Source organism: Phaenicophaeus curvirostris, chromosome 21, assembly GCF_032191515.1.
Source record: "Phaenicophaeus curvirostris isolate KB17595 chromosome 21, BPBGC_Pcur_1.0, whole genome shotgun sequence".
Classification (NCBI taxonomy): Eukaryota; Metazoa; Chordata; class Aves; order Cuculiformes; family Cuculidae; genus Phaenicophaeus; species Phaenicophaeus curvirostris.
Genome location: NC_091412.1, coordinates 11,873,634 through 11,886,679, shown reverse-complemented (window position 1 = coordinate 11,886,679; position 13,046 = coordinate 11,873,634). Strand labels below are relative to the sequence as shown.

The 13,046-nt window shown below is 45.2% G+C and overlaps 1 protein-coding gene across 7 annotated transcripts in view; it reads right to left on the bottom strand.

Moving 5' to 3' along the window:
• Positions 1-13,046, bottom strand: part of CUX1 (cut like homeobox 1) — a 231,844-nt gene that overhangs the window by 29,177 nt on the left and 189,621 nt on the right. For 6 of the 7 annotated variants that reach the window (XM_069873838.1, XM_069873839.1, XM_069873840.1 and 3 more), the window contains 3 exons: positions 11,851-12,153; positions 7,246-7,434; positions 3,116-3,380 (listed from right to left, as the gene is read on the bottom strand). The exons of the other annotated variant lie outside the window; for it this stretch is intronic. In XM_069873838.1, the coding sequence (XP_069729939.1) occupies positions 3,116-3,380; positions 7,246-7,434; positions 11,851-12,153 (757 nt within the window). The remainder of the gene's footprint in view (positions 1-3,115; positions 3,381-7,245; positions 7,435-11,850; positions 12,154-13,046) is intronic. 7 annotated transcript variants of the gene reach the window in all.

Genomic DNA, 13,046 nt, shown 5'->3' with positions numbered 1-13,046 from the left:
GGTCATCAGTCTGTGAGCTAGACTGACTTTGCCTCATTTTTTATTTAAACAATTGATTTCAGAACAATAATAGCGACAAGGCAAGCAGTGCATTGCAAGGGAATTAATGCACTCTGTGTGCTTAGAACTGTCTGCTGTGCCACCTTGTGACTCCTGTTACTTGAAGCGTACAATAATACTCCAAGCACACTGCCTCTGCTATTTAAGCTGCTTCCTCCTCCCTCTTCCTTCTCTGTTTAGGAGCTGCCAATATCCCCACAAGCACAGATCAGAGAAAAAAAAAATCTTAGGGCCCAGGTCAACTCCACCCCTGCCCTGGTCTGTCAGTAGAAGAGGTTGTGACCACTGTTCAGGTCTTGATTAACAACCAAGAGGGAGCCTTGGTTACCTGTGCTCAGGGACGAGGTTACAGGCACAGGGGGAATTTAGCAAGTTGTCTTTCAAATTGAAGATAACGCTTTCAGTTTTAACAGGGAGAACTGCTAAGGGTCTTGCAAATCACAAGTGAAAGGCTGTCCCAGCACTGACGGCTCTACAGATTCTTCATTTTTCCCTAAATGTGCTATGGAAGATGGCACATAACATAGAAAAAATCCGATAAATGCAGACCACCACCTGAATGCTGCTTTAGAAGCTAATGATACTACTGACTCACTTGAAATGCAACCGAGTATTTCAGCAGCACTTGCTGACACGACACTTCTGAAGGATTTAGGGGCTCTATAATTCTCCCCAGGAGAATATTATTCACCTCACAGAAGATCACAGGTGCTAACATTATTTTTCTATTACCATTAATTGCAGGCACCTTGCAACATGAAATATCAGGCTCTCTTTATGCCTATCATCTCCCTGTACGCATGGACACTGATCCAGACCATGCTGCTTCTGTAACACTCCCCAAGCCAGGAGAGGAAACAGCTAAGAGTTTCATGCCTGCGCGGCATTTAAAATACCTCAGCTCCAGCGAGGTATGAATGAGGACACGTTCACTCAGTATCTGGCCACAGCCCTACAGAACACAGGTTTGGGTGGAAACCCCTGGTATTCACACCCAATACGTTGCTTCTGGAATCTAGTCTGACTCCTGATTAACACTGTAATTAAATCCCTATGGTAAAGAAGAACTGGTGGCAGCAGCTAGGAAATTCCTGAGAGCATTCCTTGTGGTAGAAGGTATTGGCCTCAACACTAACACAAACTGCTGGGATTCAGCTGAACTTGGAGATCTCCTGGGTACACGCTGGTGGATACAAAGGTAGGTTCTGCCTTAGCAACCACCTTTGGAAAGCAAGGCTTGGGCTGAATCACAAAAGAAAAACATTGCAACGTGATTCTCAAGGGACAGGAGGACTAGCTTGTACAAATCCGTACCCTGCCTCAAGTGAAGTTACTTTAACGAAAAATTTATACGGTCTGAGGTGTGGAACTGCTTCTGTATGAAAACTCTTCAGCTTGGAAAAGAAATGGCTAAGGGAAGAGTATAAAAGAGATAAATAAAGCGAAGTGTGGCCTGGAGAAGACGAAGAGGGGACAGACTACCCATTTGCTTTAATCCATGAGCTCCAGAACAGTCAGATCCTGTTCCCTGAGTACAACATGTAACTTGTGCCTCTTCTGCCACATCCCACAAATGATTTAAGAGTTACTTCATGCACAAAGGCTTAGAAAGTTATTGTACAGAGGAAAAGAACAGGCACGTGTTTTAATTTTTCAGTGGTGGTAACTGCTCAGAGCACCCAGGGCTCTGAATGGGCTTGAAACTTCTCTTTAAGGTCCTGGCAACCCAGCAGCACATCTGGGAGCAAGTCCAGACCGCGCAGTGCTGCGAGCCTTGTGCTGCCCACCAGCCTCCAGCACCTTGTTTATACACTTTGTATTTTGTACACAACTGTCAGCACCTTGTCTACGTTAACGGTGTGGCCAAGCACGCCGATCAGTCATGACTTGTCACGCTTTCTCACAGCGCGCCTGAGCAGGAGATCTCATGATAACGAGGAAGATGACACATGCCACCAGTGCTCCCGCGCTCATCTGCCTAAGTGAGAACAGCACACTTTGCTGTCAGGCCGAAGGGAACATATTTTCATAGGCATTCCTCCAACTCGTGTATAATTGCCTAGAAGTGGGAATTGGAAGAGGCCTGCGTTTGGAGAACTCTGAGCAGTGAAAGAGGCTGCATCTGTAGTGCATTCAAGTCAATGAAATTCAGTGTAAATACAATTACTCGCGGGTTATAATTTTAAAAGATTTATATTGTTTACTATAAATATTATTTTTCTATCGTGCGTAATATTTCAGAGATATATCATTAAACTGTGCTGCTTCTGCTCCAGCAACTTCCCTCTTAGAAGCTGAGATGGGCCAAAGTGGAAAATACCCTTAAAACATTAACAGTTTCTAAAAACAAACAAGTTTAGTAATCTGGACTTATTAGGAACATTATTGGCTCTAAGTGAAGGAGCAGAAGAGTATGAAATCTGGTATCTTAACCGTACCTGTTCAATATTCATTAGCAGAAATTTCTTGGAGAAAAGTCTGCTGAACTAATTAAGATTCCCAATCCCATGCACCGTTGAGAATATGTTTATTCAAATCTTTAGAATTCTTACATGCCATTCCAGCATTGTTTCTTTTTATCAGTGTCTCTAGGCCAAAACCTACTTCAATGTTTCAAATGTTTCACCCTCCACCAAGTGACTCACGCATAACGCACACAACACATCCCTGTATGTGTGCATACACGTGTAAGTGTGTGTCTGCGTGAGTGTGCACACGCAAGGAAGACAGATCAGTCTTGCTTACTGCAACAGGATTTATAAATATTCAACAGTGGACGTCTCTACATCCACACCCACCCCAAAAGCGAGACTTTCTGTTTAAAAGCACTACTTACATCAAAATGTGAATATTGCTGTTCCTTGGGGATGACTTAAAATTAGTCTGGAGCATTAGCATTACTGTGAGTTAGAGCCTCCCTGCTGTTGAAACTGCTCTTTTTGTACAGCCGCCCTGTGCTAGCAGAAGCAGACACAGCCTGCTGGAGCAGAGAAGCACCCTGCCAGAGCAAATAAAATGGATCCTTGATGAGCGGGACTCCCGGGAGATCTCATACCTGTAATTGTGGAACCAGTTGATCACGGTGCTGGTTTTCAAGTTGAGCTGCGTAGCGAGTTCCTCAATGGTTTTTGGTGATGGGTATGGCTTTTGCTGGTAGGCTCGTTTCAGAGCTTCTTTCTCTTCTGGTGCCAGCACCACCCGGGGCTTCTTCAGCTGGTGCTGCGGCTGCGGGCTGGCTCCTTGGCTGTAGTCTATTCCAGCAGAGGAGGACTCACAGGACTGGCTGTCGCTGACAGAGCTGTGTCGCCGTTTCATGTAGGCTGAAAGAGAAGTGCATCAGATCAGCCCCAGCTGAATACAAATGCAAAATCAATGAGCACACGAGCTGTGGAATAAAGGTGAAGATGACGGGCGGTAGATGCACGGATGGGCCATGTGGAGAGGACAGAAAGGAAGGGGCAGCATCAGTGATGAGAGGAAAACAAATGGGGGGAGGATGCAACAGGCAGGAAAATAAGAAAGAAGAGGAAGAAAACAGGATGAATCGACTGGAAACCTGCCAGAGTTCTCCGCTTTTTCAATGAATGTGGGACATGAATAACAGGGTTTGGTTAACCCGGCTTGCTTCGAATTCACTCCTTCAAGAGCGGCGAACTTCCACAAAAGCACTCGGTTCAGAGAGTTGCACTTCATTGCAGCCTAAATGGTTTTGTCTGTTAAAGCCTCAAGGTGTACAGCGAGGTCTCTCTAACAACTAAGGTCTCTGCATTACAAATAACGACTGTGGAAGCTGAAGGCAGCTGCGACTCCAACACACGATGGCGCCCAGAGCCCGGAGATCCCTGCGACAGGCTGGATAACTGAGGCATTTGCCGCTTTGGTGACAGGTTATGAAAGAAAAACAGCCCCCAGGACCCTCCTCCCTTAAACAAGGCTCTTTCAAAAACGCATGTACTTTTAAGAAAGCTCTTGCTGCGTGGACAGAGCTCGGTGAGGCCGACGGCAGACGCCTGTGCCAGCACCACTGATCCCCTCCTCAACAGGGGCTGAATTATCCTGGTAAAATCTGCAAGGGAAGAGTCCCAGCAAACACTGTCACTGACTTGACTGATTCACACCGGGTGGGATTTACTGCACCCGGCAGGATCGTGTGCAAGCATTGCTAATGAGGGGGCTGCCAACAGCAGCTACAGACCGATCTTGTCAATACAGCATTTACTGGCCTGTTAAATGCCTTCTAGATATGTGAGAGTTCAGGTACAGAGCTGCCATTTGGTAACCGTGGCTATTACGTTCCAGATGACACCAGCCCGACATCAATCTAGCGGGAACTAAATCTCCATCAGCCAAGAGCTCTGATCAGAGCCAGCGACCAACGTGGGGCACATCACACCAGTCAGCAACCAAATCCTTCAAAACCCAAACCTCTCTCTCCCTACAGCTCTGCCTTTCGGCTGAGGGAGCACAAAGAACAGAAATTCAATGCAATCAAACAAACTGAAATGTTGAAAGCCCGTCTTGCAGAATCCAGCTTCCCTGGCAGAGCTCCCTGCAGGACTGCTGAGGTCTCCTGTCTCCAGAGGTTTCAGCACCTTGTTTTCTACACGGTGGCACGTCCAGTGAGATCTTTTTACACCATATCTTACTATTATTAAAGTGAATTTTGCAGGCTCTCTGTAACCTTTGGGGGTATCTGCATGGCCCTCATTTTGTTGTTCCTGAACATTGACAGATTACCTGTGGATTGTCTACTGTGTGAGATCACTGATACGGAACAGAATGTGAGTTGCCCATGATCCATCACTCTGCCATGACGCAGCCCTGCATGTTTTTGAAATAACTACAAAAAACCAACGTTTTCTTTTTTCAAAATAAACTCAATTAAAAAAAATAATCTATTTAAGCTGTTTGCAGTGACAGCGAGGCTCAAACTGGAACCCAAGTCATAAACACACTTGGTTTTGGCGAAGTTTGACTTTTGTCTGCGATCGGTCTCCACCTCCTGGGAGACCTAAGAGAAAAAACAGCCAGATGTGATTTGGGCCAGGGTCTGGATCTGGGTCTGAGACCAGCTTGTCAAGGCCAGCTCTGCCTCCTCAGTTTTCCTCCCTTTGCCCCCACCCCACTGCTACCAGCCCCGCATCACCACGTCCCTCCAGGGAAGCTCCCCAGCACGCACTCGGCTCCAGCCGCAGCAGACGGCTGCAGAGCCAGCAATGCCCACTGAGGTAAAACAGAGCCCCTTTTAATATCATTTTTATCTTATGCGGTATTGAACAAGATTATTAAAAAGTGAAATAATGGGGAAATAAAGGGAATTAAATTTTCTCTTGACAGCAGGCTTCGGCACTGTTCAGTGAGGAGTGTGACGTTGCCAGCAGCGCACACGCCGGGAGGCTGGAGGGAAGGAGGATGCCCCTTCCAAGGCAGGAAAGGTGGTGCAGTCTCAGCCCAGTGAGCGAGACCCTCGGCTCCCTCCAAAGAGGGCACTTAATGTGCAGTGCAAATTTTCAGAGCCTCTTCAAATGGACATTTACAGCACAAACTTCAGACTGGCAGAACAGAAAGAAAAGATATATGCGGCTCACCTTTATCACAGTTATTAATTTACTCCCTTAATAAAATGTGGCAGAGAAATAATTGATAATAATGTTTGCTGGTAGCAGACACAGTTGCATTGTTCTTTAACTGACATTAGCTGAAGGGGAAGTTAAATTCTTAATGTGGCTCCAGAGCAATTTAAAAGGTTAAATCACAGGATCCTTACCTGCGTGAAAGGATTTTTGCAGCAAATACAGGGTCGAATTGACTTTAGAGTGCTCTGCTGCGAGGACAGCACTGACACAGCTCAGGAGCTCAGCACAGAGCCTCAGTGATTTACAGCTGATCCCTATGCAGGTGCCACTGACAGAGCATATGTACTGCGCAGGACTTGATAAGGATCCAGTTTAGAGAACAGTTCTGAGAGGATATTGTCAGTACTACTTCTAAATTATTTGTATTTTATTTTCCTGCATTACGGGCAATGTTCTCTTCGACGTTATAAAAATCCAGCTCACTGACAATTTTATTTCTGCTGTATTTCAAATACAGTGAAACCCACCGTGGTTCCCTTTGGTTTGCAGCTGTGAGTGGGAAACCCAAGTGGACTTCACTCCCTATGGAAGAGCAGACACAATTTGTGATAGGATGCTGCGCTGCATTACATTATTCTGGTTGCGATGACAAGGATTGGAATTTCTTGTTAAAAGCATGCAAGGCTACGGTTTTCCCAGCAGCTCCCTCACTGCAATTTTTAATGTAATCACAAAGTTCTTGATCAAATGTGTTAATGCTTTCAGGACATCAGTCAACAGCAGCACTTTTAGTGCACACGATTAATGCTGTCTGTACTAATATCATTAAGGGATAGCTCGAGAGATGTATATATCATTAATTAGTTAACTGCTGATAATGGCAGTCTAGGAGTCTCTCTTGTAAAATCACACGAACATACTAAGAACAGGGCTCTGAATTACCACTGCTTTTCAGTAATGCGTTTAAAATATAGAGAGCAGGATAAATTTTCAGCATTCACTCCCTAATGAGACACCCAGCACCAACCCGGATCTCTCACAGGCACACACTCCCGATTCAGCCATTTTATGTGAGCGCGTACTAAGACAATCGCCTCCTCCTGTCCCTATAAAAGCTGCAAATGTAATTATTCTCTAATATCCTTTTATAAAGGTGGTGTTTTTGTTTCCTCCTAGTGAACAGCAGTGCAGGACTCGCAAGGAGCTCTCTCAGGAACTGACGTGCAGCTCACCCAGCCCAGCATCTGTGCCCAGCTGCAGCACCATCCCCTGACGACCACAGCCAGATCCCAAACTCACATTTCTCATTTGGTAAGGCAAGTTATCAGCGATACACCAGGGCCTCAGTAATTCATCTACAGGAGAACACAGCAATGATATCACAGCAGCTGGTGAGCATGCAGGGTTTGGGGCTGGTTTTTTTGTTTGGTGGGGTTTTGTTTTGAGACGCATCTGCTTGAGCTAGCATCAAATAAAGATATGAAAAAGCTGAAGTCCTTTTGCATAACCAACACCGGATCGATGCTGCCCCTATTTATGGAGAATTCTAAGAGACACGTTCATCTCTGCAATAACAGAAAACACGAGTCAGCAATCTGCTCCATGTTACCTTTTTTCTCCATTCGTTTCATATCCATCAGCTTCTCCACGTTGTTGGGATCGTTCAGCCACAGCTGCATGCGGACAAAAGGTTCCCGTCCCTTCAAACTCAGCTTGTGCCAGGGCTTGGGGCGAGCCAGGAGGTCTGAGACAGAGCCTTGTGTTAGCCCGAGGATTGTCTCCCCAAACAAACGCTGACCTAATACGAAATTGAAAACCGCATGAATTAATTCGGCTGAGAGACCAGGCAAACTAAAGACAGAACACGTCTACGAGATCATTTGTCAATTATTCTTACTGCAGAATTGCTTGAAAACCCAAAAGAAACATTTAGATGAATAAAAGCTCTGCCCCCCACTAGAAGTGTAAATATTGAGCTTCAGTTTAATCCTTAGGATCTGCCTGTGGCAAAGAGAGGAGCTCAGCACACGTGGGGGTTGGGGGCTTGAAGTGAAAGAGTGGGCAAGAAGTAAAATTAATGAGATTAAAAATAAACTGAACTTTTAGCTAAGCAGGCAAATAGTGAGGGCAGTGAAGCTGCTGAGCTCTTACGCAGGAGGGCAGTGCAACAGCCTTGCTCCAGCAGGGCAATCCAAACATTTCAAGCAATCAATGAACCAAGACCAATGCAATCCCCCTGCATTCAGCAGCGGTCATCTAAGTGTCCTCAAAGGCACACGGACGTGTTTCCTGTGTTGTACCACCCAAGGTGTTCTCAGTGTCTTAACAATCACAGATGATCACATTTTACAATAGAACAGCTTTTTTTTACGGCCTCTACAGAACCTCTGGTTAAGAATACTTTATTTTAGTTCTCTTTCAAGGTCCTGTTGTCCAGCATGGTAAGAACCACACGCACTTTTCAGTGTAGAGCGTTTGTGTGTGCACTGGTAACTCCAGTTCCGCATAGTTCAGATCTAACTTATCAAGGGCTGCCTGTGCAGCTCAAACCCAACCACACAGCTGGTTTTCTCAAGCCCCTCACTTCAGTGTTCTTCCTCGGCTAAGCTGCCTTGATATGCAACAGCTTTTGTCACAAGACAGAGCCTGAAGTCATCTGAATCATCACTGGTGATTTCTGATGGAAGCGCGGCTATCCAGGATTTTCAAGGTACCCCAAAGATCTTTCCGTATCGACCAAGTTTAGGCCTCAGGGTCTTGTGTCTGATCCGTAGCTTTGCAGTGCTCTCACTAACACAAAGCAGAACGCTTTCCCTTTGCTTCCTAGGGCTGCCAGCAGCTATAGCCAGTGGCGACAACAGATCCGTATGGGACGATGCAGACACGCAGGGGCCGGTGCTCCTACAGCTCTGCAGGTTATGCCTCCACTTGCAAAAGCACCATCAGCTCTTGCCTTCAAAGCCTCACCTCATCCTGACACAAACAGGTCGTGGAATATACTTGCTCTAGAGACCCATCCTCTGTGCTTAACCTCAAGCACTTCCTCCTCCTCTTTAAAAACTTCCCAAACCTTTTGCCCTGGCATATTTTTGCTCCTGTACGGGGAGAGAAGGGAATGTGGGACAAGGTAGGAGCTGCAGGACATTCCATCCATACATGGGGCAGGTGGGTCTGCAAAGCTTTTGGAGGAAGTAAGATGAGATAACGAAAGGCAGAAAAGGGAAACGAGGACAGGACTAACGTGACAGTCTGCTAATAGCTCTAAAACTAATCCTGAAAATGGTTCTTACAGACTGAACAGAAACCTAAATTCAGAATCCACTTAAGTTTCTCAGTACTAAGTGATTTTTCAGCTACATTCAATATTAGGAAAATGAGACAAAGCAGTAATTCTTCCAGCTGCTTGCCCGCAAAGATCAGACGCTGCTGAATCTTCTTGATTCAGGGCCAGTTTTAGAGCCTGGGTACTGCAGAGTCTACCCACTCCCTGTTCTTGTTCAAAAACTTCAGCAGGGTCTCATCCATTTACCTTTAACCCTGCCAGCTACCAGCAAGATAAGACAGCTACTTTGAAAATCTTTTAGCTTGCCTTTGTAAATAACTTCTCTTTGCTTTTCCCCAGTTTCTAACCCTGGGCTGTGCTCAGCTGTGATGTCATGAGCTCGCTTCCAGTGGCCACCACGGCTCCTACCGCTGCTGAGCCGCGCCAGCGCGGCCACTGCAACCGCCCGGGTGGCCACACAACCTACCGAGACAGTAAGGGCTTCTTTTGACTCTGACCAACCGCTCCAGTTTATTGTGTGGCCACAAGAACAGGAATATTGGCACAAATGTGCCAAAGGGCTGGGAACAGTAACCTAAACCAGGTACCAGCAACGCTACTAAAGGAAATGAACTTCAAACTACAGCCTAAAAATTAAAAATGCAAATGTGGAAGGAGGTAACATCATGTTCTCTAGGTGCTAACAACAAAGGTAAAGATGTTTGTGCCGTTTATTTTATCCCAGGATGTGGCAGGACAGGATAAAACACCTGAAAGGCTCCCAGGCTGATGGGGAATGTGTTAGAAGTCATTCTCGGGAGGCAGCAGGTGGATCACACTCCATCTTCAACACAGCACTATTAATAACTAGAATAATTTAAAGCACACGTTTCCTAAAAATCTTGCTAATTCTCCCCATCTTTTATCCTTATATCCTTCAGGCCTGTTCCCACTGATGCAGCTCCCCACGGACAACGCTTTCTGTAAATTATGCTGCTTTCATGGTCAGTCCTGGCTCTTTCTACTAAATCTCCACTAGTGAAATGCTTGAACAACTCACTGCCTTTGCTTCCCTTGCTCAGTGTTACGTTGCCCAGCACGGAATCACTGATAATACTGTGACATTTGGGACTAGGAACGCCACCAACGTCTCAGCATTAATGCTGCCAGCATCACTGCCTCAAACGGTGACTGCTGAACGAATGCTAAAAGGCGTGAGAGGAGAGACCTGCCAAACACACCCTGGACGGGTTTGCACAACCGCGTCTTTACTGGCTGATGATACAGGAACAACTGAGCCACAACCAGTTGCCCAGGAGCGGTTCACAAGGCCCTGTGGCCCACGACAGAGAAACCCGTGCACCGAGTCAATTTGGCGCACGAGCACACTGAGGGCGCAAAAGGAGACATTGAAACTGGTTCCACACCTAATGCAGAGTTTGGGGCACATTTCCTGGCTCTTCTGCTGCTTTTTAGGCTTGTCAGCCACACTGTAGGAAAACAAAAACCATGGGAAATAAAGAAGACTAAGTAAAAATGGCATCAAAGCAAATGTAAACAAAAATACTTTTTCAAACCTCTCTGAAGCACCAGAATAGGTGCAGCACTCAACAGCATTTTGCCCCAAAACTAGGCTTGAACCTGCAAATCCTTACTGCAACATGTGGCTTTACATCTACGTTATCTCCACTGAACCAACCACCAGTCTCCCATGCCAACATGCATAAGCAAGTAACTGCTGGGTTTAGTGGATGCAATCTCGTGCAGGGGATGCCCACAATCAGGGTGATTTTCTTTTTTTCCCCAAATTATGTTAGATGAAAGCTTGCAACCTCCCCCACCCCAGTATTTTTTCCCCTTTGAAAAAAAAATCCAACATAACAACACATTTTTCTCTGTCTTGCTGAAAAAAGGCTCCCTTACATACTAAAATAATTGAGTTTTTACTTATACAGTCATAATGTTCAGATGACATGGACGGAGTTCTCATATCCGTATCATCAGCAGTCGAAATCTAAACTTATCTTTTTGGTCCCATCTGTAGTGAATGGATTGAAACTGGTACTTCTGGAGAGCGACTCATCCCTACCCTCTCAGGTATCTACTGTGAACATCTAAATGCAGGTGAGATGAATCCCACGCGAAGCCCCAGGAGCAGGTAATGCTGCGGCAGCCCTACTGCCTTCCTGCTAGAGACTTCAAAGGACTCCTAAAGATCTCCCAGTGCCTTGTCAGGGAGGCAAGCATTAAACACATATGAAGAACTAATGATTTTGAGGTATTATGGCAGTATTAGGTGTGGATTTCCCATACTCAGATAAGGTTACTGCCTTTGACTATTCCAAATATCCAGCCATGTTGATGTTATACTTCATTCAACACCCAAAACCTCGTATGTAAGCAAAAGCAGCCTTAGCTTTGCACATCTCTAAGCAAAATAACTGAAAGGCCTCACATACTTACCTACAGTTTCGTCTAAACCTCAACCGAGTCTGAACTCGCCCTCCCAGCTCTACAGGAATGCTATGCTTATGCTTGTGATGCACTCTTCCCCTCTCTGGACTCCTCTACTCGACCTATGCCTAAAATGCTGGGGCCTGGAATCTGTAAGCACAGGGGAAACCAGCATTCCTCAAGGGGAGATCTCACTGGCTTTAGGGTTTTGGTCTTCTTGATAGCCTGACAGACTCTATTTAGGGAGGTGGAAGCAGGATCTGGCTGGTGGACCAGGAGCAAAGCTTAAGAAGAGCAAGGGTAGATGGCATTTTAAATCCAGTATGACAACCTGAAAGGATTTTTCTACCAGTTTAAAAAAAATATTTTAACAGATTAAAGCTTAGGCCAGAGTAAAACCCAAGCATTCTTGTAAACATTACTGAAATACTGCTTAAAAATAAAAGCATGAGCACTTCAATTTCATTTCAGTCAAGAAATGAGGGTAAAGTGATTTACCGAGATTGTTGTCCGTTAGCACCTCCTTGACCCTCTTTGTGATGCCGTATGTGTCCAGCTCAGGGGACATCGCAACCAGCTCTTGAATGCTGAGAGCCGAGTGGCCCGACAGCGGCAAAGGTGTCGTCGACTGGGAGTCAGAAGCAGGCGGCTCGCTAGACTCTTGGGATTTGCCGTCCTTGTTTGTCTCTATGGGGGGACAGGGCTGCTGTACCAACTCAGTCAGGCTCTTCACTGACTCACTGGAGCTCATGGGCGATTCAGGAGCAGGACTACAACTGGCAGAAGTCTTTGGAGTGCTTTCTGCAATTAAAAGAAGAAAAAAGTCCTCACTTTAGCATAATCGTAATGTTTTGATTGCAGGATATTTAACTTTCCCTCTCATTTATATTCTACCTACTTACAGAAATGTCTGAGTATGCAAAACGCTACTTGTTACGGCTTGGTTACTAAAAAGCCTCTTTTAAAACACAGAATTATTTTCTAATTTTATCTTCAGTCATCTCTGCTTTCTTATAAAGACAAGATGTAAAAATATAAATCAAAATCAGGAGAAAATGAAGTGCAATTCTCTGTAAATTTGCAAGAAATTTCCTTGGTCAGGAAATCTCAGTTTTGCTTTCCACGACATTTTTGAACAAGGATGCTTTAAAATCTACTATTACAGCTGGTTGAAGCCTCCTTCGGCAGATTGTGAGAAACTCACTCAGCCACTATTTTGCAGTGCCAATGAGGGATTTTCTACAGCTGATAGAACTTTTCATCTTGAAAGTGCTATTAATTTCATTTGGTTTCTTATCACTCACATCACATTTTTGCACTTCTCTTTGCCCAGAAATAACTTAAAAAGATTAAAATACAGTTTGCAATTATCTGTATTAATTAGCATGTTTGAGAACCCAACATAAAGACAGCTAGTGGATCAGGAAACACCCAAATCTGTTACTGGGATGCTTTGCGTAAAAGAACACTTTGGGAATCTGTTAATTTGCCAACAACAATAGGTTCTGTACAAAATGTTTTCCCCTAGTTCCCATTTATCTGTAACAGAATGAATCAACTGAGCTTATGCAGGAAGTCCAGACATCTAAGGGCACAGTCTAAATGTTTTTTAAAGCAACAGTATGTAGGCAGTGCGGTTTAGAAGAACCATTCCCTTCAAAAGACAAAGAGCACGTGCGGTTTCGCCGTGCACA